Raw genomic sequence first — 27,827 nt, forward strand, 5'->3', positions numbered from 1 at the left:
AACACACACAAAGACGGGGCAGAAGTTACAGAGGAGACGGAGCCAGACTCTTCACAGTGGCCAACAGTGAAAGAAGAGGCAGTGCTGACAAACTGCACCAAAGGCAATTCAGACTGGGCCTAAGGTGGATCTTTACTCTGTGAGGTGGGTAAGGACTAAAATGAGTTGTACAGAGTGGTGAGGGAATCTCCATCCTCAGAGGTTTTCAAAACTTGACCAGACAAGGCTCTGAGCAGCCCAGTCTCTCTCTGAATCTGACTCTGCTTTGACCAGCAGGTTGAACTAGATAAATACAGAGAGGTCTTTTCCAACTTAGAATCATAGAGCTGTTTGGGTTGGAAGGGACCTTACAGATCAACCGGTTCCTCTCCCCCAGCCATGGGCAGAGACACCTTCCACTAGAGCAGGTTACTCAAAGCCCCATCCAGCCTGGCCTTGAGCACTGCCAGGGATGGGACATCCACAACCTCTCTGGGCAACTTGTCCCAATGCCTTACCACTCTCACAGCAAGAAATGTCTTCTATCTAGTCTGAATCTGCCCTCTTTCAGTTTAGAACCATTCCCCCTTGTCCTACAGCAACAAGTCCTACTAAAAAAAGTCTGTCTGCAACTTCAGCCATTCCATGAAACATATGAAAACCAAAGAACCCTGTAACGTCTTGTGCTCTGAAATGAACCTGTCACCTCTGAAAACTGAGGACAGCAAAATCCAAATCACAAGTTTGTTCCCAGTTTTAAAAGTGAAGGACAATTAACCAGCAAGCAAACCAGTAGAGTGGCTCTGTGTGGAACTAAACCTCAGCCACCCTCAGGAATCCAGACAGCAGGGACAACCAACATCAACACGGAACTTGTGAAAATCAAGAGCTCTTTACTAAGGAAGGTAACAACCCTCTGGTCTTAATCACAGTGACTCAGTTTGCTGCACCTTCAGTGCCAGAAAGCTGCACCCTGCACATGCTGCACACACCACTCCCAACAGCTGGGAGCATCAGGAAGGATGTTGGGTTTTTCTCCCTGGAAGGCTGTGAGGGCAGAAAATACACAAATTTCCTCTCACAGGTCATATGAGCAGAAAATAAGAAGGTGACTTGAAAACTGTCAGAGAGAACATAAGCCTCAGTTAAACCTCCATGTTGCTGAGGAAAAGAACCGTAGTTTCCAGCACAGAAATAGTTCAGAAGCTCAGATGTGAAACAGCCACTGGCAGTGCTGCAGTCGGTTTTTCACTCTGACTACTGCACCCTTTACAGACCTCTGGGGCGGGAATTTAAGGGACATCTCAAAACATCAACCTCTTAAGGAAAGCTCCAAGACTGTAGCATTTAACTTTCCATGGTTAGATCTCCTGTTTCACCACAACAGAACCATATTCTCACACACTCCAGCAGGGCATCTTTCACCACCTAAGCACTATGCAACATTCCCATGATTAACAGATTCTCTCTGATATCAAAGCTCTGCCATGCCTGTGTGCTATACTCCTAACTGGAAGAGAGTTGCAGGTATTCAGGACAGGCATGCACCCTTGTACAAAGGAGAGCCACGATGCTCAGTACACTGCAAGCTGCACACTGTGTTTGTTCCCAGACTTTAATATACATACACATTTACACATCACTAGTAAAAATCTGTACACTTCACATTACAGTACATACGAGCCACCAGTTGCTAGCTAACACCAGAACACTGATGAAGCCCAAGACGACTGCCCTAAAACAGGCAGGAGGGCTGGTCTTCCCTCTGGGGAAGTTTCTTTGGGTTACACATCCCGACGAGATGCTGCTTTCCACGAGAGGCAAGCAAAGAAGGTGGATCAGGTCCCAGAAATGGACCTGTAGCTTTTCTTGCTCCTCTAACAGCTGTTAACAGCATCTTGCTTGCGCTCCAGCTCTGGATGCCAGGTGCTGGGATTTTCTGTCTGCTGGCAGGATCATTTCTTCATCTTCATGTCGGCCTCGATGGCACAGCGACGCCCTCTGGTGCCGCCATCCTGTTCGCGAGGCAAACAAAAGAGAGAGAGCTGGGCAACTCTGAGCACAGAAAACTCCTCCCACATACGGGGGAGGGAAGGAACTGTGCATCTGCTAACAACTTGTCATGCCCTCCAAACAGGAGAAAGGGAAGCTGTCCTAAAAAGGCTCGGGGGGGCAGCCTGCCTGCAGACCTACCTAAAGCTTGCTCTGGACACAGCACAGGTGCTGGGAGCTCTCTGTATAGCCTCTCTGTACACTGCTGGCAGCCAGGCCAGGGAGAGGCAACAAGGCTCTCGCCCAGACAGATGCTTTTGGAGCCTGTACGAGTGCAGGCTTTCTCCTAAATGGCAGATTCTAGTATGGTTATTGAGGTGGGAAGAAGAAAGGGCTGACTAACCTACCTTATCAGCTGCTGATCCCTACGGGAAGTGCTCCTCCAGTTGAGTGACCCTGGCACTAGCTCCCTAGTTTCTCCGCACAGCTCCTTTCCAGGAGTAGAAGGCGAGCTGAGAGCTTCCTTTGATCCGCTGCCCTCTCCCTCTGGCTGACATGCTGACTCTCCTGGAGTACTTCTCTGTCTTTAGATATATGTGAGAGAAAAAACCAACTCTCCATCTTCCTCCCCTCTCTCCTCCTCACAACTCAGAGACTTGGGGTTTCCAAAACACTTCCGGATCACCACAGGCACAGACCAAGGCAGTTCTGCAGAGTATCTTATTTGCCTTTTGGACCAGGAGTAATAAAGCAGGACACAGCTGACTCCTGGCTTTCCCAAGACCTTTTGTACTGTCTTGAATGTGTAGAAGGGGCAGCTGGACAAGCATGAGAGGTGTAGGAACTACAGTACTGCACCACTCGTCTGTCTTCCCACTTATACGGAAAGAAAGCAGGATAGAAGTTGTAAAGAAAAAGCAAAGGCAGATGACAAAACGAGAACACTTGGAACCAGAAGAGCAGACTGAAGCCCCTCCCACTCACCCACGCTGAGAATAAGGGACTGTTTCTTCTCTAACAATCGTGGTTGTACAGCCCCTAAGTTAAACACACACCGCTGCAACGCTGTGAGTGCAGTGTCACCCAGACAAGGAGCAGAGCATATTGCCAGCAGTACTGCAGTACTTGCTGCAGCCTTTCAATACTTACAAAGAGAGAGAGAAGGAAGGCAGGAGAGCCCATTGGGACACTGTCCTGTTAAAAGGCCAAACAGAAGGACTTATCAGATACCAGATATGGAAATGCACACACCACATAGAAGCACTGAGCCCACACACGAGCATAGAGAAACATGTGCCCCGTTCCCCTTCCCATATGGCATCAGTCGTATGCAGCAGGAGCACAAAAACGGACAAAAGAGGGATCTGCAAGAGCCAGAATGCCAGAAAAGCGTTATTTCCTCCTCAGCCAAGGCAAGGACTAGACTACCAAAGCATTTCTGCCCGGTGCAGTTTCCACTAGAACTAAGCAGGCAGTTCTTGCTGTCACAATGTTGTGTGCACCAGCTGAGAGCACCTGAGATCACTTCAGCAAGTTTGGATGTGTCTTTATAGAAGAAAAAACCCAAACACACCTCCATTGCTATGAGTTTACGTCAGTGCAGAAGCCAAAGGTTCTCTGGTGTGTTTTACACATCAAACCAGACTGGTGTGATTCTCTGGTTCTAAAAGTCTGACTAGGAAGTGAAGGACACAGCAGAGGCTAGTCTTCCAGTTCTCTACACCTTCACTTTCCTCCCATATCATGCCTCTTTCAATACTCTGTTCATTTTCCTACAGTCTTCATCACATGTTTTTAAAAAGAGGAAACAGAACTATTGGGATTACCCAAAAAACCCATTGAGATCTGCCTCTGGGAACAGAGCTGAAATGTGACCAAGGGACATGTTTAAAGAACAATTTGTTCACATGAAGATGCTGGAGCCATTGCAATCTCAAAAAACATTCTGCCTCTCTGGTATGGGAATGTCCTGCAGTGTCCTGGGATTGTTCAAAAGGTACCAAGTGCCCTTCCACAGGGTGCAGCACTCTCACCTTCTCTGAAGCATCCTGCTTGCGAGTGGAGTCTCGCCCACGCAGGCTTTTTGCACTGATCCCCGACTCCGATGTTTGCATGATCAGTTGTGTGGCCAGAAATTGCTGCAAGAAAATCACACTCTGTTAAAGACTCTCAGGCAAAACAAGCTCTGTCAGTGCATGTCAGTTAACTATCACAAACCACAAGCTGGGAATGATTGGGTCAGAGGCAGTTTCACTTCCTTGTCTGCTGCTCAGAATACGCTCCCCCATTTACTTCGGAAGCCACAAGTCCCAAGGAACTATAATCCCCCATTCAAACTCTGTTGGCCCTGCCAGTTGGGACATTCTACTTCAAGAGAAATTTTAAATGGCATGTGATCACAGCACAGAGTTTCACGTACACTTTATGGCAGCATAAACCAGCACAGCCACCAGAAGATGCAATCGCGTCCCCTGTCATTCACCGTTCTTGCTGCTTGTTTCTGCTCCTGAACCACACCCTGGTTCTTGCTGACATAAGCATTTCCCTGAAGGAAATTCCATTCCAAATCGCTCTGGGCTGAACCTAAAAACCATTTTGCTGCGTTTAACTTACCCACCATCTAGTTCACCCCAAACACCTGAGCTGGCTCGAGAGAGATGCAGGGAGAGATGAGACTGATTCAGTCCAAGGCACCAGGAACAAAACTGTGGTCTTACATGCAGAAGTCTTTTCCAGACCTAAGGACCAAGGCTGATTGCTCTGTCCTTCACTGGCCCCAGCTCAGTACTTTACCTGGATCTGCTCCAGGACATCTCTCTGCATCTCCACAGCCATGTGGTACACGTCATGGTCAGAGCTGTTGTACATAACTGCGTTCTGAAACATCAGCATAATATCCCGCTGGAACTCAGCTGTGGTTCGTATCAGCCCATTCTCAATGTTCTTTTTGATGGTGGATAAATCCATTGGCCTGGGAAAGAAATGCAGTCAAAATAGCAACAGAATGATTTAACTTTTCCCTCATTCTTTTGCAAACAGCCCTGGGTCTGCAACATGTCTAGTTAGACCATCTACTTAACTTAGCCAAATAAGTTCTCCCCCACACAGGCTGTGTTCCTGAGCACCAGGGCCTCAGGTCAGCAGACACAAGCTGTTTAGCAGTTGCCATGAATGGTAACAACGGTATGACAGATGCCTCATGAGAGGCATTTGCCTTTGCTAGGCATTTGCTGAAGGAGACACTACTGAGGCAGAGCTGCAGTCACTGAATTGTTTAGGAGTGATTTTAGAAGCTAGCAGGGGATTCTAGTAATTCTTCCAGAAGAGTCCAAAATCTGGGGGAGTAAAAAAAGCGGATTAAAGATGACAGGTCTTTGGAATTTCAGAGAATAAATCCTATCCTTGGACAGAAACTGAGAGAATCAGACCAGTCACATACCATCTTACTGATAGAAAAGACTCTGTGTAAGTCAGGGTACTTCATTCAATGACAGGGCTATGTAGACATGTATCTGTAGCTGAAGATGACCCTTTTATTGGGGAAACCCATTTCTGACCAAATCATACCAGAAGATTTATTTTCCATGTCTTGCAGTCTGCGTGGCAGCCAAAAACCTACTTCTTTCCTGCCACAAATCCCTAGACAAATGTGCAAATACACAGAATTCTAATGACAGACACCTGCTGGGACTCACCTCTGCACAATACTGTGGTAGCCTGGTGCTATATCATCAGTTACAGGCTGTAGGAAGACATTGGCATACCTGTAGAGAGAAGGAGCTCACTCAGTGCCAGTCCTTGTCAGTAAATACATGTCTCACGCTCTCATGTTTGTCTGCTACCACTAACAATATGATTCATCATGTCCCAGTACCAAGGCAGGTGAGCCACTGAGATGGGAAGAGTGGAGACTTGTTTAGGATTAGTCACTTCTTTCTGCCAGTTCTGTCGACATTAAACTCACCTGTGATTAGCTGCTGCTCTCCAAACTAGCATGATGGCTTTCTTCCAGATCTTCTGGGCCTGTATCGCTTCCTGGTCCTCGCTGCACACTGAGCTGGGAAGAAAAGGACAGGATGTCCTTCAGATGTCTGCATGCTGCCTCAGAACAGAAACCTTTTGCTTTTGCCTTTGACATGCCTATGCTAATCCATGCCCAAGGCAGGAAGGAACAACCAACGGGACCTGGTGCTACGGTGCAGTCTGCACGCTCGCACTTGTAGGCATGGAGAATGAGACAGATCACCCCACAAACTCTCCCTTTGGACCCACTCAGTCAGCAAAACAGAAATGAGAATCCCAAGCTCCCTCTGCTGCCCAGGAGTGTGGAATCTGCTGCTGTGTGTCCGAGAGTCTGATTGATACTCACAACTGGGAGGAGGCCGGGCTGCTGGGGATGGAGTCGGCCAACGCGTGCGACTGTAAGGGCGCATTATGGACACTGAAGCCATCATCACTCTCGCTCACAGGGGGCTCGTTATCCATCTCTGATAGATATCCCTCCCCCTGATCTTCCTCTTTAGGCTCCTCCAAACTGGCAGCCTCACTGGCACCATCCTCATCATCCTCTTCACCCTGCCCATCCTGAAACACAGAGCTGGTGAGTGCACAGCCAGCTACAGCAGCAACTCAGAGCCTCCAAAGCAACCATGGCTCAGCAAGCAAAGTCATTTTCTTGCTACACTGCTGATGACTGTCCCGGTACCTTCACACAATCCTCATCACTCTGCCCTGCCCTGCCTCCCCCTGCAGACACAGAAACACACACACACAGAGTTTACAGTGCCTGAAGCCATCTCCTCTTAGTTCCAACCACATGCTGCCCACTTCCCTTCCCAGCCCAGAAAGCTGAGTGCAAGCTTTGCTTTCCAGCAGATGGGAGCCAGGAAGCAGTAGCAGTGAGATGTTACTAACAAACTTGAGATGACTACAACCAATTAGGAATTACCTTCATTTGACTTCTAAACAGGGCTTGGGCCTCCTCCTTCATTGACTCTGTGAAAGAAAGAAAAGCAGGAAGGTTGATTCTCCAAGGCAGTCTTCCTACAAAAGCTCCTGCACCAATGCCTACTGTCCTGCAGTAATTATCAATGTTCCTACACATATCTTTTCTCCCTCCTCCCCAGAAAACCTGCACCAGATCACTGACAACTATCCAGCTAACAATGTTGCATGTAAAAGATTTCCTAGCTGAATTAAGTTACCTGACAGCTCAAATTTGTGCTGAACATCAGCCTGTGAGGAGTCTTCACTCACATTTGGGACTTGTGGAGGGGATGAATCATCATCAGGTGGGGTCTGGAGGGAAGAGAAATGCACAAATCTAGATGTTTGTGTCAGCTTACTTCAGTGAAGGTGTGGGCACATCTCACTCAGCCTAACCTAACTCAAGGCAATGAAGTTCACTGAGCACCTTCCCAACAGCAAATCTGCATGTGGGCGGGGGGGAGATACACAAAGGTACTGCCTAAGGCAGAGAGCTTCTCTGCAGACTGAACAGATCAGCAGCACGACTCCGAGGAAACCAGCCAGTAACATCCATTGAAGGGTCACCTTCAACCCAGCAGTCACCCTTCTTCTAAACTTCTCTCCTACCTGCCACAACTGCTCCTTTCTTTCCCCACACCAGTTCCAGACAGCCTCTCTGCTCACATACCTCTGTCTTCACTGTATTGTGCATCATGTCTTCTCCCTTGGATGACTCTATCTTGATTTCAGATGTCTCTCCTGCTGCTACAGGTGCTCTTTGATCCTCTTCTAGCTCTTGACTTCTAAGCTCTGGTGTTTCTGTCACTCTTGCAGTTGCTGGTATGGTTTCCCCAGGGCCCATCTGGTTCTGTTCCTGCTCTGCAGGTTCTGTCTTTATTTCTGATCCTAGCTCATCAATGCCCATTAGGTCTCGAATTCCCTTTGCCTCTTGCTCCTCACACTCCAGTCTCTCCTGCTTCACAGTCACAGACACTTGGGCCATCTGGGCCTGTTTCTCATGCTCCTGACGAATTGAGTGCTCCCACGGGCCAGGCAGGGTCTGAGGGTCATCGGTATCTTCACAGAAAGAAGACAGAGCAGCTTCAACAACTGCTGCATCCAAGACTTCAGGGTGGTCGTCTACCTTTATTGCCAAAACAAACACACAGCAGTGCAGGCCAAGGTCAGAAAGAGGGATTAAAAAACCCTTCATGTTATTTGGTAATGAGCCAACTGCGGAAAACCCGTGTACTGGGTTTACAAAGTTGCCTTTTGCAGCCAGACCCGTATCACTCCCTGTGGAGTCTCCCGTGAAGATTCAGTTTCAGAAGCACAGAACTCCTGGAAAGTATGCTGCAAACAGTGCTCATCCATCTGCCAGAGATGTGACCCAAACCCTACCCAACACTGAGGAAGGGAGAAAGAAATTTCTTTCTGCACTGAAGAGAAGCAGCAGGCTAAACATGGCAGACTAGCAGCAGCGGTGTCACAGGGTCATTTCCTACTGATCTGGACAAGGATGATGAGAATGTGTATGCTGGAATAGTTATTTCTTGCTTGTTTAAACTAACTAAATTGGTGAACAGTAATCACTTGATATTAACCTAACTGGATGTGGAGCAAAAGGCACTGGCACTCTGCTTTGCCTGTTTACCTTGTCCTCAATGATGGCTATAATATTTCCAACAGTGTCGAAGTCCAGCTCTTCCCCCGTATAGGACACCGCAATATCCATTTTCTCAGCCAAATCCAGGTCTTCTTTCCCATCCATGCAGTGATCTTTGGAAGCCCCTGCTGCGCTGGCAGCTCCAGAACCCAGGCATTCTTTCTTGATGGAATCAATGATCATGGATATTTCACTGCTGTCCATGGACACTGTCACGGTGTGGGAGTCAGAGACTGCCTCCATAGAAACGCAGGCTTCTGGCTGGCTCACTGCGCAAGGAGCGGGGAGAGGGACAATCAGAGACCAATCTGGACAAGTCAAGCCCACGTAAACAAATACTGTGGTGGATAAGACCAAGCACCAACCACAAGTATCCCAGGGCCACCCACAACAGCATGGCTTTGAAAAATGAGAGACAAACAGGGGTTTGCTTTACCATAGCAGAGACCAAGTGAGATTCCAACCCTTGAACCACAACCCAGCGACACACCACTAGCACCCCCATCCCCAGCCAGCAAATCCTGTTTAAAAACATCTGTTAACTCCAGTAACCGTCCCTTTGGCAAGGATGGTAAGTCTGAGGTGCCAAAGGGCCGGGTGAGGGCTTGCTGGGTGCTGATCCCAAAGGAAGTTCTGCTTTCCAGCAGTGCCCGACCTACGAGTGCGTAGCTGAGGAACGCACCTGTGGCTACGCTCTCTGGAGCCGCAGCTGGTGGCACAACGGACGGTGCTGACAGCGTGGGCATCATGACAATAGTTGCCTGGGACACGGGCTCTACAGGGGGTGGCAGGAGCTTAGCTGGAGGTTCGCTGGCAACAGCGGAGAAGGAAGCGAGAGGTGAGGTGAACTGTGCAGGACCAGCTTCTAAAAGCCGGGAAAGCGTAGGAGCACCTAACAGAGAGGAGAAGGGAAAAGCACGTGAGCAAGAAGCAGCCACCACTGAAGTCCACAAAGCCACCACTGGGCTCTTCACTGGCTGGTGGCTTCTTCTGGGGAAAAAAAAGATACTGAGAGGTATCTATAAACGGTCCCAAAAGCTACATGGAGAATCCGCACCAAAACCACACCACGTTCTGAGACAGAATCATGCAGGCTGCGGGACGCTGGGTTCAGTGTTAAAGGGCTGGACAGGTTAAGCCACACATGCAGAGATGTCCTTCCAAAGACTCATCCCAGTACCATTAGGGTAAACCTGAAAATCAGTGCTGAGAGAGTCACACAGGGTAAGTCAAGACAGCCACCACAGGGGCTGGAAGGGAGCAGAGGGGATCTCTTTGCAGGTCGTTCTTGGAGAATTCCTTTTATACCAAAGCTCTAACTTCTAGTCTGAATTTACTTGGACCAAATGAATAGGCCTTACAGAACAGATGTGGATAAAGAAAGTGAGATTATTCACACGGAATTACATATGAACCAATGCTATACATCTTAATTTGCAGCCAATGTTGATTAAACCACTGGTTAGCTGAGGAGAAACTTTACCTTAGGCAGGTTGCTCTGAAAAGGCCCAATGCAAAGACATTTGCACTGTCCCTCTCCCCCATTGCTCCGTGGAACTTAATCTGGAGCTTGCAGTCCCCTGTGGTCTCATCCTCAACAGACCTCCAAGCTAAAGCAGAGGTAAGACACGCTGGTTCTCCAGATTCATGGGAGCTGTAGCTTGACACACTGGGAATCAGATACAAGCCCATTTTCCCCCCCATTCCCTGTCAACTAACTCTTTTTATACTGCAATGCCTGGTAATAGGCAGTGTCAGACCCAGAAAACCAGACTGCATGGACCAGGACCAAACCAAGTGTAATGGTTTCAGTCAATTCAGATCTAGACATTCTTTTTTCTGTAAGGATTAGTATCTTCTCAAAAAAGAATTGGGAGTGAGAGGGATGAGGACACCAAAACAGGACTACAACTGATAAAGAAGCCCCTAGACCAGCCAAGCCAGATGTCCTTCATCTCTCTCCAAAGAGCATTCGTAGAACAGCCTGAAAGTACATCTGAAAGGAGAACTGTACAGAGAGAGCCCCGAGTTACCTGAAGCAGCAGGAGATGCAGGGACAGCCCCAGGTGCCGACTGCATTTCCCCACTGTGCAGCACTGGCAGGACGCTTCCTACCTCCAGCAGGACTCCTGAGCTGTTCATGTGACCAGAAGCCACTGCCATTTCGTTCTCACCGACCTGCCAAAGGACACAACTGAAGTTCTGGGAGACATCATCATACCAGTGATTCTCTGCCAGATATGCACCTCCATGAATATGTCCATCATTTGCTGTCTCAGCATTTCTTTTGCACTTTCTGTCCAGTCTAGTCCCTGCCTGAGGCCCCTTATGCAAGTGCACGACAAGACAATTTGAAACCAATTGTTGTTCTTCAGCTACAAAACCGCTGCAGTGTCACCTTCCTTGGAAGTCAGGGCAAATACATCATTTGCTTTACCTTAGCTCCTCTGTTCCAAGGACCTCACTATGCTTTAGGGATACCAAGTCTCTCTGCCCCTGAGATAATGTGGAATTATCCCTTGTTTTGAGCTGAGGGAAACCAAGCATGAAGCACTGTGATGAAAGGTAACCTACTGAAGTCACACAGTAGACTTATGATGGACCTTGAGAGGTAAAACCAGTCCCGTCGATGCAAAGAAAACCCAGTGTTGCACAGCCAATACCTTTCCTTGCTCCAGCCTATATTACATTGCACCCTGCAAATACAGAACCCATGGAACTTTTACCCAAGCTAACCAATAGAAAAGGCCTCAAACCTGACTATTAAAAAAAGAAAGTCAACAGCAATACACCTATTCCATCACACAAGCACTAACACGGGGAGTCCATGCCACAGGCAGGCTGGTAGCTGCTATTTTCAGACTGGGTTCTGACAACTGTCAGCAATGGTTGCCCTCCTAAGACTTTCAGACTCACTAACACCAGAAGTGGGTTATCATCACAGTGATTTTACTGTCTACAACTGAAGCACTTCAATATTGGTCACAAACTGACACTCAGCTTTCTGCCAAGATGTAAAGAACTGTGAGCCCAACTGAGAAATGCTCAAGAACACCTCCACGGAGGCTGACTGGGATGACACTGACCAACATGCTCCCTTCCCTGGGGAGAACCACTTCCTCTAGCAAAACCTGCAACTCCAGTTCCACAGGAATGAGGGGAAGTAGCCAGTCCTATGTGCTAAATGATCGCCACAGTCCTGCACCCACAGTACTGCCGGGGCCCTACCTCTGTGGCTCACAGGGGTAATTATAGCTCTCAGATATCACTTCTGCTGGGACTCTCACAAAAGCTGTATGTTTTTAAAAAGCCTTTGCAGCTCCCCCTTTTTCAGTGAGAAAGTCTGGAGCAAGTTGTTTGTGTGCTTGCATATATGAGCAGAGAGCTCCATACCAGCCTGGGGCTTGTGGGCAGGAGACTGCCCTTCTTCAGCAGCTCTGAGAGCAGAGGGGAAGGAGGCGGAGTTGCTTTTTGTCCTAGCATCTTTTTCTGGGGTGAATCATCAGTGACTGGGGTCATGGGGGCATCCAGGGGAGCAGAGCCTGGAGGGGTGTCAGGGATTCCAATGAAGGAGGCAACTGGGGTGCTGGGCAATGTCCCTGGAGTGACCTGAGAAAGAGAAAAACCACACTGTTCAAAGCCACACTCCACCACATGGACTAGCCCCACTTGCTCCTTCCCCCAAGAGCACTGATCCAGCACACCACAGACACCTACTGCACTCACTCACTACACCTACTGCAGGCAGATGCTTCCACCATTTCCCTGCCCTGCAGTGCCGTGTCCCAGACACACACAGAAGACTGCCTGGCCAACCCACTGACACCCCTACACGGACTTCAAACTTCAATCCAGGCACCTGATCACCACAGACATGGAAGAGGACACATATCTCGAGCAGCACTGTACATCAGCCACACTACAGCACTACCACAGCGAAAAGTTTGCAAAACAAGGTGAGGGCTTCTCCCCAGGCTCCTGTTCCATGAGGGACACAGAGCCCCACATCCCAGGCTGGTCTCTCCCTCTTATCGTGAGAAGGATCCTTACCCCTGGACTGGCCTCGTCCACAGCGGGCTGAGACAGATCTCCCAGAGCATAGTCTCCCCCTGGGGAGGTTGAGCCTGCTGGAGAGCGAACCATCACACCCGTCAGTCGTCGAGAAGGATTCTTAATGGCCTGACGAGCTGGAAGAGAACAGAAAAACCCAGTGAGATTCCAGAACTCCATCTTGGACAGTCTCTTAGAGTTACCTCTGACTTTATCCTAATGAACCCTAAGAAAACAAGCCATAGTGTAGGAACTTCTGGCACCACACTAGGCTCAGTTCAAAAATAGCACTGGGTAATGCACTTGAACTTCAGATGATGTAGCCCCGAGAATTACAAATGAATTAAACATTCAGAACAAATCTCTCTTCCTTTGCTCTTTAGACAATAATAAAACTGTAAGAAGAACCAAAGGGGTTTGCTAACAGACAGCTCCTTACTAATCCTGCTTCCTCTTAGAAATACCTTTCCTATAGAACCTGTTCCCTTCTCAGAAGTCTCTGCATTTTGCCCTGTTGCAAATGCAGTGCTGGATAGAGAATATCATCTTTCTTTCTAACTCCTACAGTCATGGAATTCCTCCTGAACGGGTCTAAAACAAGACTTGAACATTTCCCAAATGTTCTGATGAACATATGCATCTCTCTCTGAGGAGGAGTAGAGAAGCCCATTTCCAGCTTACCCTGATAAGCAGCATCTGTAGCCTTCCTCTTGACTTCTGCCTCTTCCTCCTCCAGTTTTTTCTTTCTGTATACAGAACCAAAACCTATTGTCACAGAGTGTCCCACTTCCCCTTAGTTCCTCAGCTTACTGCCTCCCACCTCTTTATTTCCGGACAACAATGACCTGCCTCTGCAGACTAAGGCTCAAATCCTCTGAGGAGGGAAGCAGAGGCAGAGCCCAGGCAGAGAATGACACATTTGGCAGGAAATGTCACTTCTTTCATTTTTTATGATTATCAAAATGGATGAGGCAAGTGTGATGTTGCAAGTCATCAGCGAACTCCTCACTGAGAAACTCATTGATGTTCCACACAAGCTGGTGTCCCTCAGTCTAAACTAAGACCATCCTGAGAGGCCAAAGCACCTGCCCAGCTGCCCCCTTTCTCTTAACCCAAAGTACATGGAGCAAAAGGTGTCTGACAAACATGCAGCATCAGGCAACTACAATCTCAGAAGAAAGCATAACATGGAAATAAGTCAATAACCCACATCATAATCTCATTGCACAGCTCCTCCAGTCTGTTATCCATGTGTCCAGCCTGGATCAGCTCTGCATCCTTCTTGAGTTGCCTGTAATCAGGAAATCTTCTTATTACTGAACAAGAAGTCTTAAGCTTTCTTACCCCAAGCACCATCCCACTTAGTCTGCTTTTTAAAGACAGGACCCTGAGATGCACCACAGCTTCCTGCCTCTGACACACACCTGTATTTCTCTTGTGTTTCTTTAATAATTTTCTTCAACTCCTCAACTCGTTCTGCAGTCAGTTTCCTCACAATAACATCTTCCACGGTTTCCACAACTTCTCCCTTCTCACCACGCTTTCTCCTATAGAATAAACCAAAGCCAGTTCAGAAACACAGAAAACCTCAGTTCTCCTTTCACAGATGGCTGCTGTCATTCCTGACACACACAAGCACCAAAAAAAATCAACCTCTTCCAATTTCCCTTAAATGATACTGGATGGCACAAACAATCTCTTCTTAAAAAATGGTGTAATTCTTCCACGTGTCCAATATTAAAGACTTTAGCAACAGATCAAAGATGCAAGTCCACTGCAAATTCTCAACCTGAAAAAACCCCCAGCATTCCACTTCAGAGAAGATTCTTACTACTCACAAAGAAATTTTTCCCCTCAGTAAACTCTACCAAGTCCTTGTTTTTGCAACTCTAGTGCTGAAGATCGTTCAGCATTATCACAGAGAACTACAACTTTTAAACATCCTGCCTTTAGTTTAATTTGATATCTCAAAACAAAATGCCTGGACTTAGGAGAAATATCTGAGACCACAAAGCTGCAGTGACAGTATTGGTAAGAAAACTGCCAGAAAACATTGCAAAACAGAGACACGGGTAAAACATTTCTCATTCTCTCTCCTGCTGTCTTTTCTACCCCTATTCTGAAGGACAATTTTACATGTAAAGCTTTTGATCAGTAAGACTAAAGTGTAGTGGTTTATTGTGGCCAGACAAATGTTTTCTTTTGCTGCATTATGTCCCCAAAGGCACCCTGCAACTCTTACACATGGAGCTGTGGCAAAGAGGCCCCAATTATTCTACCAGGTACTGTAATGACAGCAAAGGCATATGGAAGACACTAACAAGTACCCAGTGTCTAGTTTTGGAACTATGTTAATACTGAAATACTTCAGTCTTATGGAAAAAAAAAGGAGACAAGACAAAGAGATTTGGGAAGGGTGTTCTAAGAAATGCCTTTGGCTTGCTGATCTCACCCATCTGTCCACCCAAGCCAGCTATCACAACTGAAATTCCTCATTCCTGTAAGCCTCTTTGGAGGACAGCACTGTCAGGTGCCTCACTGTAAGAACTGACAAGTTCACCTCAAATTGCTGCAGATTGTACTTGTGTCAGACTTTGTACTCACTTAGGGGTCTCTGTAGTCTCCAAGAGCTCTGAATACTGAGATGCACAGTGCTAAGAAGAAACAAAAAAGGTCAGCGGACACCATAGAGTGAGCTTCAGTGACTGCCTATTAACAAAGCCTACAGGGAACTTTCTCCTACTTCTTCAGAGGTCTAACACTTCATGAACACATCTGACAGTCTTCTCCAGAATTCCCCCCATGGCTATAATTTAGTGTAGCAGAAAGTGAGGAAGCGCATCCACTCTTTCCCTGTAGCACTGCCCAGGCTGATCTTCAACACAAAGCTGCAGAGCAGTCTCTCCCAACTAACTACTTAGAAATCAAAGCAAGCAAGTGTGGTTAGGAAAACTCTTATCTGTTACGTTTCCATTTGTGAACATGAACCAAAAATATTTCAATGGAGAAGACAAAATATTATCACATAGCCAGTTTCATAGCTTAACAGAAACACTAAGCAACATAAAGCCACCCTTCTCCTCTCTTCATCTCTTTCTGTCCCTTATATGACAAAAATCCCAGATGCTTGCCTAAAAGGGCAGGCCACACCAAAAGGGACACACACATGGGCATCCACAAATGCTTGGGGCAAGGAATTCCACAGACTAATTACATGCATGGCGAAGAACAATCTCTTGAACCTGCTTCCTGTTAGTCTCATTTAACAGCCTCTATATCTTGTAATGGACAAAGTACTGAACAATTAATCCTTATTCATGCTCAACATACCACTTTTGGTTGTGCAGACATCTCTCATTCCTGTTGCTCATCTCTTTCACGTTAAGGGTTCTACTTTCCCTAGCCACCCCTTACAAGGAAGCTGTGTCTATGATCATCCTTGCCCTTAAGTTTATATAACTCTACTGAGCTCAAACTTCATTTCAGAAAGAGTAAAAAGTATTTTGTTTTGATTTAAATTGACTTTAGAAAAATGATATTTTACTTTTTTTAATCAAGAAATACATTCTGTTAGACAGCTGTCTTACATATCCCATGCACAACTAACTCCTTTCTCCTCAGATTAAAACATCGGTATCTCACCTTTTGGGAAAACCAGTCAGGTGGCCGTCCTGGTTCTGCAAAAGGTTTGATAGCTCTGCTGACTGACACCCTACAGGAGAGAAATGGCAAGTCATCAGCCAACACACAAAGCATACTGATCTGCCTTAACAATCATCACAGTACAGCCCCCCTCTAAATACCGAGGTACTTGACAAAGAGTTTACATTTGGGAATTGTTCAATTACATCCCTTGGACCCAAAATTACACAATAAATTAATAAATACTCCTAATAAACAATAGGTTCAGTCTCTTGCTTTGAAAACCAAGTTTCTAGCTTCTGGTCACATCATTACATTTCAACAAAACCTTAACTTTGGTGACGGGAAAAAAAAGACAGCAAAACAGACCTACAGTGCAGAGGCAATGGACAGGAGTGCTATCAAATACCTTCCTTGACCTCTTGCAATTTATGTTGGAACAATGTTATTCTCTGATCTGATGCTGTTTCCTCACAGTAGTTACGAGAGAAACAAAACGACTTTTAAGGCACGTCTAATACTTCCATCTTTAACAGTCCAACTTTGTTCTGAACAGAAAGTACAGAAGTGTTTATGACCAGCTGCACAAGGAATTGGCCTGGCGAAAGGCCACGCACCAGCACAGCGCACAGCCCGTGCTCTGCCCCGGGGAGGCCGCCGGCCCTGCCGCGCCCCGCTCCCTTACCAGTTCTGGTCTCCGCTCCGCATAACGGAGGAGGCCAGGCAGAGCTTCTCGCGGATGGACCACGGCTCCGTGGGGCCGGCGCTCAGAAGCTTGTGCTCTGCCGGGAGAAGGGAAGGAGTGCACCGACCCGCCATCGCCGGTGGCGGCCCCGAACCCCGACCCCACCGCCGCCAGCCTCGGCCCCGCCCCCGAGCTGGTAGCGGCCACAGCCCCGCCCCGGCCGCGGCCCCGCCCCTCTGGCGCCACCGTTAGCCCCCTCCCGCCTTCGGAACCGCTCAAATCTCCTCAGGCCGTTCCCTGACCCCCTCCCGCCCCGGTCCATCTGCCGCGGGCCGCCGCCGCCCCCTCTCCGCCGCCACTCCCGACAGGCCCCAGCACTCACTGCCGGTTCCCGCCGCCATCTTCCCCGCCCGGCCCGGGGCGGCGCGCAAAGCCCACTGGGAGGGGAGGGAGGCGAGCGAGCCAGCGCGCGTGCGCACTCAGCCGCCCCGCGTCGCTCGCAGGCCCCGCCCCCGGCGCCTTCACGGCGCGCGTTGATTGGCGGCGGCGCGGGCGCGGGCTCCTATTGGCGGAGCGGGCGGGCGGCGAGGTTTGAAACGCCAACAGTAGGAGCCTCGAGGTGCGCGCGGGGCGGCGGGGCCGGGGCCAGCGCCAGCGGAGCAGCCCCGTGTGGGCAGCCCCGGCAGGTGCTCGCTCGCTCGCTCGCTCGCTCGCTCGCTCGCTCGCTCGCTCGCTCGGTCGGTCTCGGGGGGTGTCTGTGGTATGCGTGGGACTGCGCGTGGTTTGCAGGGGGTGTGGAGCGCGGGCTCTGCGTGCGGGAGGGTCCCGTGGTGAGGGGGTGCGTGCGCTCGATGCAGCTGCCGGCGTGTCTCTGTGTGCGTGTTTGGGGTGGCAGGTTGCGTGTAGTGGGGGGTATGTGCAGGGAGCAAAGCCTGGGCTCCCAGGAGGCTGCTGTGCCATCAGGCTGTGCTCACTCTGCCCTTCTTTCTGCAGGAGCCGTGTGAGACGCCATGGCGCAAACACTTGCCTCCCCAGGGCTGTTCTCTGATGATGATGTTGCAGTCTCCCCTGTTCTTGAATCCACGGTAGCAGGGTTTGGGCCTGGTGTGTGCAAGGATCTGCTGCCAGAGTTCTCTGCCATCTCTCCGAACCTGGAGGGCTCGCAGCAGGTGAGGTTGTAGCTCTTCTGTCACAAACAAGGCAGTGTTTGTTCCTGTGGCCGTTCTGTCTCTGTACAGAGGTGCTGTAATGCAGGGGCCTACAGGGACACTTCAGAAGAGGCTAGAACAAAATTTGCACTGGGGGAGCAGGTCCTGTTATGAGCTGTGTTATGAAGGGTACAGTCTGTAAGAGGTTAATATGTTGCCTCATAGCATGACACTTGGTCTAGGGGCTGGTTTTAGTGTCAGGCCTCCAGGTTGTTAATCTGATTAATTGGGTAAAATAAACAGTGGTGTGGCTGGAAATGCCTAAAAGAGCTTTTGGCAGTGCTGCAGATTTTGGGACCAGAGAAATATCTGTTAGTTACCGAGCACTACTCAGGGTATGTGTGTGTTCTATGCCATGGCTCCTGTTGGTGTTCAGGCAAATGGTTGTGTGCTGTCTTTCTCTGGCTACCACATTTAACCTGTGCTGATTTTTGCAGCCTGCAGATGAAGACAATAATGGAAAAGTAAAGGTGTATCTGCGGGTTCGACCTCTGAAATCTACAGAATTGGAAAGAGGGGAAGACCAGGTAAGACACTGAATGAAGCAGCATCTGAGCTGGTTGCCTGTGCGCCTGCTGGGAGCTGCTGTCTATGCTATGGCATCTTGTAAAGCCATTGTGATGATGCAGTTTTATGTGTTCTTAAGGGCTGTGTCTGCATTGAGAATTCAGAGACCCTTCTTCTAAAAGCCCCCAAGGATTCCTTCACCATGCGGAGCACAGAACGTGGAGTGGGACAAGCAGCACACAGATTCTCTTTCACTCGGGTAGGTAACTGGGACAATCCATCTGGAAGTAGACTTATGTTGTCTTGCACACGTGTTTCTGTCACTTGTTCCTCAACTTTTCTCTTTTTAAGCTGATCTGACAACTTTTTCCTCAGCAAACAACAAGCCCTTGTTTTGCTCACAAGACTCTAAATGCACTAGAGGCTATAGTGATATTGGGTGTTTTTTTGGGTTAAGCAAGTGGACAGCTTGTTTTTGTGGGGAGTTTGGACTGGAATAACTAGTGGGTCTGTTGCTCATGATGTGGGGCTAAAGGAGGGAACAAAGGACTATGAACTAACACTTGAATAACTACCTACAGTCAAAAGATAGCAAAGATCTACATGATGTATTTTTCATGTGTCTGGTTTGCAGATCTTTGGACCAGATGTGGGGCAGAAATTGTTCTTTGATGAGACAATGAAGCAGGTGGTAAAGGATGTACTGAGTGGGCAGAACTGGCTGGTTTACACTTATGGCATCACCAATTCAGGGAAGACTCACACCATTCAGGGTAAGGAAAGCCCTAGGTGTTAGCAGCCTGGTGAGGGAGGAGTCAGTCTGCTTCTCCATGTGAATCCTCAGCTTGCTGTTGGTCTTGTCTCAGGCAGCAACAAAGATGGGGGGATTCTGCCCCGCTCCTTAGCAGTCATCTTCAACAGCGTTGGGGACAGGCTGTACCAGGCCATGGATCTGAAGCCCTCACTCTCCAGTGAGGTGATGTGGCTGGACAGCAGACAGGTGCGACTGGAGGAGACCAAGAAGCAGACCATGCTCCGGGGTGGGCTGTGGGAGGTAAGCATGCAGCTTCCCAGAGGAAGGATAGAGAAAGGATGGTGTCATACTACAGACACAATCACGTTCTTTGGTTTCCTTCCAGGAGGAGTTGTTAACACCACTGAAGAGGAGTCATAGTGCTGAATCTCAACTCCAGGCTACTACCAGCAGCAGTTTTGACAGTGGAGTTGCTGGCCTCTCTTCCTCTAGCCAACTCACCAACCATTCAGATGTCAGCCAGACAGAAGGTATGTCTTGGAAGCCTGTAGTGTCTTCTGCTTGTTGGCAGATGGGGGAGGAAAGGATGATGACTATTTGGATGTTGTCTTGTGGATGAGGGAGCAAAGGTGCTGTAGTCTCAATTTTCCCTTCAAGTATAAGTTTGAGGCTGAAGAACTTTGTATATATGGCTTGCCACCATGCAAAGAACTTTCTACTGCACAATAACCCCAGCCTTGTGATATGAAAAGTTACTTGATCTCATTTCATTTAAGGGCTATGGTTATAGAGCAGCTGAATGCCGTGTGATGGGGATACCTGGAAAGCAGGCTGCTGAAGTGACGTGTTTCTCTGAGCACTTCTGCTCAGGCTTTCAAACCTAGCTCATTAGGTATCCAGAAGCATGGATTAACTGTGATAACAAGGACTAAAACTTCATTTATCGTGGGAGGAGGAGTTCACATTTGGAATACCCTATCCTTCTGGAGTCAAGAGCAAGTGTATAAAGTCCTTAGAAAGGAAGATACAGTTAGAGGGAATTTTAGGCTGACTGGGGACAGGTGTTACAGCAAGTCCAAATGGTGGGTATATAGAATCATTGGAGTTGGGGGTAGTGTTGCTACTGAAGAAACTCATCTCAGTCTGGAGCTAAACCACTCAGGTTGGGCCTGTCAAAAGCTGCAGTTACGATTTTTTTTCCTCCTTTTTTTTCTCTTTTTGCTCAGAACTGGGCCCTCGCTGGGCTGACTTGGATTGTGTTTCACTCACCAGCACAGGAGATGTGCAGTTCTCCATCTGGGTCTCCTTCTTTGAGATTTACAATGAGTTAATCTATGACTTGCTAGAGCCAGCTTTACCTGGCCAGAACCGCAAGAGGCAGACGCTGCGGCTCTGTGAAGACCAGACTGGCAACCCTTACGTGAAAGGTAGGTTTGCCTGAAAGATACTTTCAGTGGCCTGCTAGTGAGAACAGAAGGCTGGTGGGTGGTTTGGCAACAGTTGTGTTGGGAAGCACAATGTCCTCTACAGCCCCTCGGATATCTCATGTCTGGATCGTGGAAATGTTCAGTTTGTTAATGCCAAGGCTATGCAATGGGGAAGTTGGGCTGAGATAACTAAGCTTTCTGCCAGTCTAACTGCCTTGCCCAATGCCTGCCTTGCTTTTACAGATCTGAACTGGATCAATGTCCGGGATGCTGATGAAGCCTGGAAGCTCCTGAAACTGGGTCGGAAAAACCAGAGTTTTGCCAGCACCCACATGAACCAGAACTCCAGTCGCAGGTCTGAAGGAGGAAGGGGGAGTTGTTTAGGCAGAAATACAATTCTGAGAGGCTTTTAAAGGTTGAATTTACTTTCTAAAATACCTGCATGCTTCTTTACAGTCACAGTGTCTTCTCCATTCGGATCCTGCACTTGCAAGGAGGTGGCAGTGAAATTGTTCCAAAAATCAGCGAGTAAGTTTTGTGCTCTCTAGGATTTGAAGATGTTCTCTATGGACTCAACTTTTCCTGTTTGTTTTACCGTGGATCTGGGGTATAGAAAGTATCTTGAGGGAGGCTTTGTTGAAAGTACTTGGAGAGAGTAAATGTCTCCACTCTTAAGTCTTGGAACTGACTCTGCTGTAGCCCTCACTCCTTGAAGTAGTTTTCAGACTTTCTGAATGAAGGTAAATGTGAGTAACCTTGTCCTTGCAGCAGGACTTATCAGGGTGTTGCCAATACCTGCTCCTGGGATGTACACGTTGCTTTTTACCTTGTGCAACCCCTTCTTAAAGATGGGGCTTTCTGTCCAGCAATAGCCCTTACACCCCAGAAAAAGCTTTCTGTGCCCTTAGGGAGAAGCTGGGAAGGTGAGCAGCGCCGGTGGTCCTAAGGTGTCTGAATTCTAAGCCTGGATAGCACAGGATGAATGTAGTACTTCATGTGAATATTGCCTTGTGTTGTCTTCAGGTTATCCCTGTGTGACCTCGCGGGGTCGGAGCGCTGCAAAGACCAGAAGAGTGGGGACCGAATGAAAGAAGCAAACAACATCAACACATCCCTGCACACGCTGGGCCGCTGCATCGCTGCCCTCCGCCAGAACCAACAGTCCAAGTGAGGAGCCACCAATCCTGCCAGAGGCTGTGAGGAGGCTACTTTTGCTTTCCTACAGGCTCACTCTTGTCTCTCCCCACAGATTGAAGCAGACCGTGGTTCCCTTCCGGGACAGCAAGCTAACCCGTGTGTTCCAGGGCTTCTTCACTGGTCGTGGGCGCTCTTGCATGATTGTCAACATTAACCAGTGTGCATCTACCTATGATGAAACTCTGTATGTAGCCAAGTTCTCAGCCATCGCCAGCCAGGTAAGTAGCAGCCACCAGGATAGTGACATACATGGTCAGGACACAACCTGCTCCTGTGGGAATGGGTCCTTTTCCATCACAAGGTGGGGGAATGCCTGCAAGTCTTCCCTATACTTCTCCAGGGGGTTATTCACAGTATTTCCAGATTCTGTTAAACTGAAAGGGTTGTCACATTGTAGAGAAGTAATGTGCTTAAAGACTATGCAACTTCCAGGCTATGTGGACTAACAATTATGGGCCTTTTCCCCTTCAGCTTGTTCAGGCACCTCCCACAAAGCTGGGACTTCCATCCATCCAAGCAATTATCAAAGAGCACAACAGGCGAACCAGCCAGGGTTCAGAGGCAGCAGCAAAGGAAGAAGTGGAATCAGAAGACAGTGAGGATGAAGCATCTGTCTCCATGTATGAGAAGGAGGTGGGTTGTGATTTTTGTCTTATGGCCTTTATGGATAGAGGGACAGGAAAATCACTTGTTAGCTTTAGCCTGGGGGAGAGCTGGAGCTCAACACTATACCGAGAGATGACGGAGGACCCAGGAAATCTGCACACAGTTGATCTAAATCTGAATAACATGCTTAATTTGGAAACACTTTGTCATCTGTGGAATAGTGAGAGTAAGAGCCTAGGTGCAGACCTATAATCCCTGCTTCTAAAGAGAAATCTAGAGATCAGAAACACATAGCTAAACTGAGGAAAAAGACTCAAACTCCCTAGATACTCAATGGGTAGCTCGAACAGCTGAAAGATCAAGATGGAAGCTGTATACCTACAGAGACTCAAGATGTACTGTGGTGAGGTAGCAAATGCAAGTGTAGCTCTGGGCATTGCAGTCAGGGAAGCTGCTCTGGAGGTTGCTCCACTGGAGTGTGGTGTTTAAGTCATCTCATGGGAGAGGAATAAGGAGCAAACCTGGCAACTTCTTTCAAATGACTAAAAGAATCTTAAACCTAAACCATGCCAGCTTGCAGATATAGGATCAATTGGTCTTAATTCTGTTGTGCAGTGTGGGCAGTGGTGTTTGTGTCCTTGCAGGACTTGTTGCGTGTGGTGGAAGCTGCACGACAGCTGCTGCTGCAGGAACGGCAGGAGAAGCTGCAACTCGAGATGCGCCTTCGTGAGGAGATCTGCAATGAGATGCTGGAGCACATGCAACAGAAGGAACAATGGTGCAGGTACAGCTCATGTTGGTCTCCCTCCCTTTGTTCAGGGTGAGCTACAGCAGCAGGAACTGCCAGATCCTGACGTGTACTTGTTTGCTGTCTTTGTAGCCAACATGTGGATGCTCAGAAGGAGCTGCTGGAGGAACTGTATGAGGATAAACTGAATAACCTGAAAGAGTCACTGACTGACTATTACCAGGAGGAGATCCAGGTTTGTTCAGGGCAATGAAATGACATCAGGAAAGCGGCAGTGGGTTGGGAGGGGACTTCTGCTCCCCTTTACTCTTCTTACTCTTGGCTCGCTTTGCAGCCTTTAGATTAATGCACGTTCTGTGAATCTTTTCTTACTCTAAGTTGTGATGATGGGACTGGGCCTGTCTATATTTTTCATGCTATGGCATTTGAGTGGCTTCTGGGACTTGTTGCAGACCTCTCTAAAGATGTCCTTTCAAAAAACCCCTTGTCTTTCGAGGCTGTAAAAAAACCCCGTGGTTTGTGCTCCCAGGAAATGGTTTCAATGTTTTCACTTAAAGGCTGGGCAGAACATGGGAAGGGTGTGATTGAGTCTCTAGGAACTAAAGACATTGAAAGCTTCAGAAAAGCTGTGTTAAGAAAATCTTGTTGAATATTTGAACAAACTTGCTTTCTAAGGAGCGTGATGAGAAGATTGAGGAGCTCCAAGCTGCTCTGCGGGAGGCAAAACAAAAAATAGAGAGCCTGGATGCTCAGCAGAAGGATTTGGGGCAAGGTCTGCGGCGATCAAAGCGAGTGGCTACCTCAAGTGCTTTGCAACAGGAGCTGGCAGACACTAAAGCCAAACTGGAGCAATGTCAAATGGAGTTAAATACTGCAACGGCAGGTAAGGCAGTGATGCTGCCCTGGTTCTGAACTGTGCCTCAGCAATCCTTCCAGAGGGTTAGAGAGATTCTTTTCAGTAGGTTATGTTTGATTCAGACAGCTTGAAACAATGCTTCTGAGTTACAGATGATAGGAGTCATGTGCTAGATGGACAGCATCGCTTCATTTCACTTCATTTTCCCATGAAAATGGGCTTTAGGGCAGGATCATCTCCCTGTTGAAACTCTCAGGTCCCTTTGTGTAACTGAAAGGGAGAAGCCTGGCATGTTTGTACATGCCTGCACAAACTCCAAGCTTCTCTCAGCTTGCATGTGTCAGCTTGTCTCAAGGGAAGCCAACTTCAGACAAATTGAAGGTTCACTACTTTTTGTCTGTTCCCAGAACTGCGCAAGTACCAGAGATTAGTGGAGCCGCCTCCCTCCGCCAAACCCATTACTGTGGATGTAGACAGGAAGCTGGAGGATGGACAGAAGGTAACTGCATCTCCCTTACAGAAAGGAACACTTGCAGGGCACGACGGTTGCCAGCTTCAATGGTGTTTGGAGCTGCTGTTTTCAGGTTTTGGAACAAATATGTGATGTTGAAATGGGTCTGTTTGAGAACAAACCCTTACAAGAGATGTGCAAAGTCGGGGTATCTGTGATCCCAGTGCATCTCACTTGGATGGGATCCTCTCTCAGTACTGCACTGAATCACCCTGGAGTGGCTTTGTTTGCAGAGCAATGTCAAAACTAGCTGTTGATTAAGTCTTTCTCTCCTGCAGAATGTCAGATTGCTGCGTTCAGAATTACAGAAACTTGGGGAGTCCCTTCAGTCTGCAGAGAGGGCGTGCTGCCACAGTACAAGCGCAGGGAAACTTCGAGAAGCCCTCTGTACATGTGACGACATTCTGGCTAGACAGGTAATGTCTGTTTTTGTTGTGGGTTGCAGAGGGGGTTTTAGTCTATGGACTTTGCCATAATCAGCAGAATAACCTAGGTTCTTGCAGATAAAAATGACTTATTCTCTAAACACATCCTGTATCTGGTACATTAAGGGAGCTATATTGCTAACTTTCTTAATGGCTATTGACTGTACATTTAACTCTCCAAAGGAGACCCAAATTTCTCCTGTTCAGGTAATTGACAGCCCACAGTGGAAGCAGAATTCAGAATTGTCATTTCCTTATCCACTTCCCTGTCACAGTTGCCATGGCAGCATGCAACACAATGGACTTGTTTTTTTCCTGGCCTTACTGCTCCTCTTTTGTTATTGCACTGCTATGCTGTTGACAGTACAAGATGTTATGTGTGGCCATATTTAGCACACTAGTGAATTCTGGCAAAGGTAGTTTATCCTCTTCAGTTCACAGCAAGAAGGGAGTTGGGCAGCTTGTCCTATCTTTATAAATGTTGCCTTCCCTTTTCTCAGGACCAAACCCTGGCAGAACTGCAGAACAACATGATGCTGGTAAAACTCGACCTGCGGAAGAAAGCAGCTTGTATTGCTGAACAGTATCACACCGTGCAGAAGCTCCAGGCTCCCCCGTCTACCTTAAAGAAACGGTTCTGTGCCAACAGGGAAAACCTCCAACCTAATCAGCCTCCTGGTAAAAAGCCCTTCCTGCACAACCTCCTGTCTCGTTCAGCTACACGTCCTGGTGCTGGCAGAGGGTGGCAACTTCGTTCAGTTGCTCTATGACTTTTCACAAAGAGATCCCTGCCCCGCTATTACTGGAAGAGGTGGCAAATTCAATATAATAGCATTTATTTTTCTTTGTGTGCTTGTTTATTGTTATTGTAGCTGCTTGAGAGCTTATGTAAACATTTTTGGATATGTATGGATAAACTTTTAATCAATACCAAAGTGGACAAAATGACCTTTTGTAATTTAAACACTACAACAAGGAAAGTCTTTAAATATAAAATAATATGGATGACCAAAGTTGTTTAACAAAAGGACACCATCTTCAACTATGTTGGCACGTAATAAGTTCACAAGATCTTCCTTGAAAGATATCTTTCCCTTCCTTGAATTATTACAATCCTTTATTAAAGTATACACGTTCTAGTTCAGGGCTGTTCTCTCGGATCTTGGCTTGCAATTCTGGCTCCAAGTGTGTTACAGACATAGAACTAAGCAAAAGAAACAGCAAAATGGTTATATATACCAAGCACTTGAATTTAAAAAGATGGCTATTGCATATGCTTGCACTTCCTGGACTGGGCAGAGAGTTTTCAGATATTTTTAACTTCTGAAGGAATCAAGCTCACAGACCAAGGGCAAATAAATCCCTGCTTCTGGGGTACCTTATTGCCTTTTCGAGTCAAGAAATAACTTGCTACTACTATGAGGGTAGCAACCTCGTTTGTTGCTGGAGGCTGTTGCTGGCAATAGCAACTGATCTTCTTAAAGGAGTTTTTATTAAAAGGATTTGCCTCTAACTTGTTGCCTGGTTTTAATCAGGTGACTAAAAGGTTTATTGTTCTAAGAGTCATCTCACAGAAAAGTGAATGAAGCTGCCATATCATTTAAACAGCTGCACACTGTATAAGTACAGTTTAAGGCCTAATCTTCCTCTGAAAGGGAGAGCCCTGGTTAAAATCAAGGACTGTCCCATGCCTGTTATGCTAGTGTGTCATATCATTGCCTGGTAGCTCAGGGGCCCTTACTTATCCCTGTTGTTCTCTGCCAAGCAGGGAAAACAGTCTCAGGCTGCTTTGTTGTACTCAAACAACTGCATCAGATAAGAATTAGCTATTGTTTTATGGAAGTCAAAAGCTACTTCAGCTGCTCAACATTTTAACAGATTCAGCTCCTGCTTGCATTGTTGAAGCTACAGCTGGCAGCTTAAGTTGAAATAACCCCTAATAATCTGAGAGTGAGAACTTAGTTAAATTTAAGGCCCTGTTTATATTACTACAACTGGAGCTAACTTTACTTGCATGTAACTCATCCATGTTGCATTATGATTTCAGCTAGAATGAATATTGTTTCTAAGCTTTGAGGACTGAGGTACTGGTGTATTGATGAAGAATTCTTTCTGGAAAACTAGTAACAGAATTACAGATAAGCATGTGTATAGTCAAGTGCTCCTCTGTATAACCAGAGGAGTTTCCAGCTGAAAATAAAGTGTATTTAATGAAGCCATAACCTTACTGGACAGGAATTTATTGCTTGGGCCACACTATCCTCTTTTATGGATCATGCCAGTGATTCTTAACAGTGTATTATCAAGCTCTAACTTTTCAGCTTGAACGAGCGTAGTTAAACTACTCAACCTCTTGTTTGCTGTCCTGGTGCAGCTGCATCTCATGCTACAAAGAGTTTCTAAACAAATGAGCTCAATTCAACTATTATATATTATTGATGAACAACAAAGTTATTCCTTTTGTAAATATTCTCATGTTTATCACCTTTGTTCTATGAGAATTAAGACTGTATGCTCTAGGAAGCAATGATCACTCATTTCTGTCTTTCTGAAGTACTTTGCATGCATCTGAGAGCGTCACATTACAGTGAGATTAATGTAAGAGG

At 47.4% G+C, this 27,827-nt stretch overlaps 3 protein-coding genes across 7 annotated transcripts in view; 1 reads left to right on the top strand and 2 right to left on the bottom strand.

Moving 5' to 3' along the window:
* Positions 1–1,578: 1,578 nt before the first annotated feature.
* On the bottom strand, positions 1,579–17,402 carry BRD8 (bromodomain containing 8). 3 transcript variants are annotated; one of them, XM_062002634.1, is made up of 22 exons: positions 17,365–17,402; positions 16,983–17,079; positions 16,298–16,367; positions 15,260–15,309; positions 14,080–14,202; positions 13,866–13,946; positions 13,337–13,401; positions 12,656–12,792; positions 11,999–12,214; positions 10,639–10,783; positions 9,288–9,497; positions 8,594–8,874; positions 7,628–8,083; positions 7,176–7,269; positions 6,920–6,966; positions 6,341–6,555; positions 5,936–6,028; positions 5,667–5,735; positions 4,765–4,942; positions 4,005–4,109; positions 3,121–3,165; positions 1,579–1,994 (listed from the first exon to the last, which is right to left on the bottom strand). In XM_062002634.1, exons 1-22 carry the CDS (start codon positions 17,381–17,383, stop codon positions 1,935–1,937), a joined length of 2,856 nt encoding a protein of 951 aa, XP_061858618.1. In that variant the 5' UTR covers positions 17,384–17,402; the 3' UTR covers positions 1,579–1,934. The 3 variants fall into 3 exon arrangements, with proteins under 3 accessions (XP_061858618.1, XP_061858621.1, XP_061858619.1); XM_062002637.1 differs by lacking the exon at positions 9,288–9,497; XM_062002635.1 differs by lacking the exon at positions 3,121–3,165.
* Positions 17,403–17,992: 590 nt separating this feature from the next.
* Positions 17,993–26,337, top strand: KIF20A (kinesin family member 20A). Its single transcript, XM_010200915.2, has 18 exons — positions 17,993–18,151; positions 18,628–18,717; positions 18,837–18,956; positions 19,332–19,470; positions 19,564–19,751; positions 19,837–19,981; positions 20,678–20,878; positions 21,122–21,233; positions 21,335–21,406; positions 21,902–22,045; positions 22,128–22,293; positions 22,547–22,708; positions 23,326–23,465; positions 23,562–23,664; positions 24,105–24,312; positions 24,693–24,784; positions 25,075–25,212; positions 25,722–26,337. Exons 1-18 carry the CDS (start codon positions 17,993–17,995, stop codon positions 25,989–25,991), a joined length of 2,649 nt encoding a protein of 882 aa, XP_010199217.2. The 3' UTR covers positions 25,992–26,337.
* SFXN1 (sideroflexin 1) overlaps positions 26,075–27,827 on the bottom strand; it is a 30,806-nt gene continuing 29,053 nt past the window's right edge. For all 3 annotated transcript variants that reach the window (XM_062002722.1, XM_062002719.1, XM_062002720.1), the window contains one exon: positions 26,075–26,425. In XM_062002722.1, coding sequence (XP_061858706.1) covers positions 26,329–26,425 — 97 coding nt within the window. In that variant the 3' untranslated portion in view covers positions 26,075–26,328. The remainder of the gene's footprint in view (positions 26,426–27,827) is intronic.

This window comes from Colius striatus, chromosome 9, assembly GCF_028858725.1.
Source record: "Colius striatus isolate bColStr4 chromosome 9, bColStr4.1.hap1, whole genome shotgun sequence".
Classification (NCBI taxonomy): domain Eukaryota; kingdom Metazoa; phylum Chordata; class Aves; order Coliiformes; family Coliidae; genus Colius; species Colius striatus.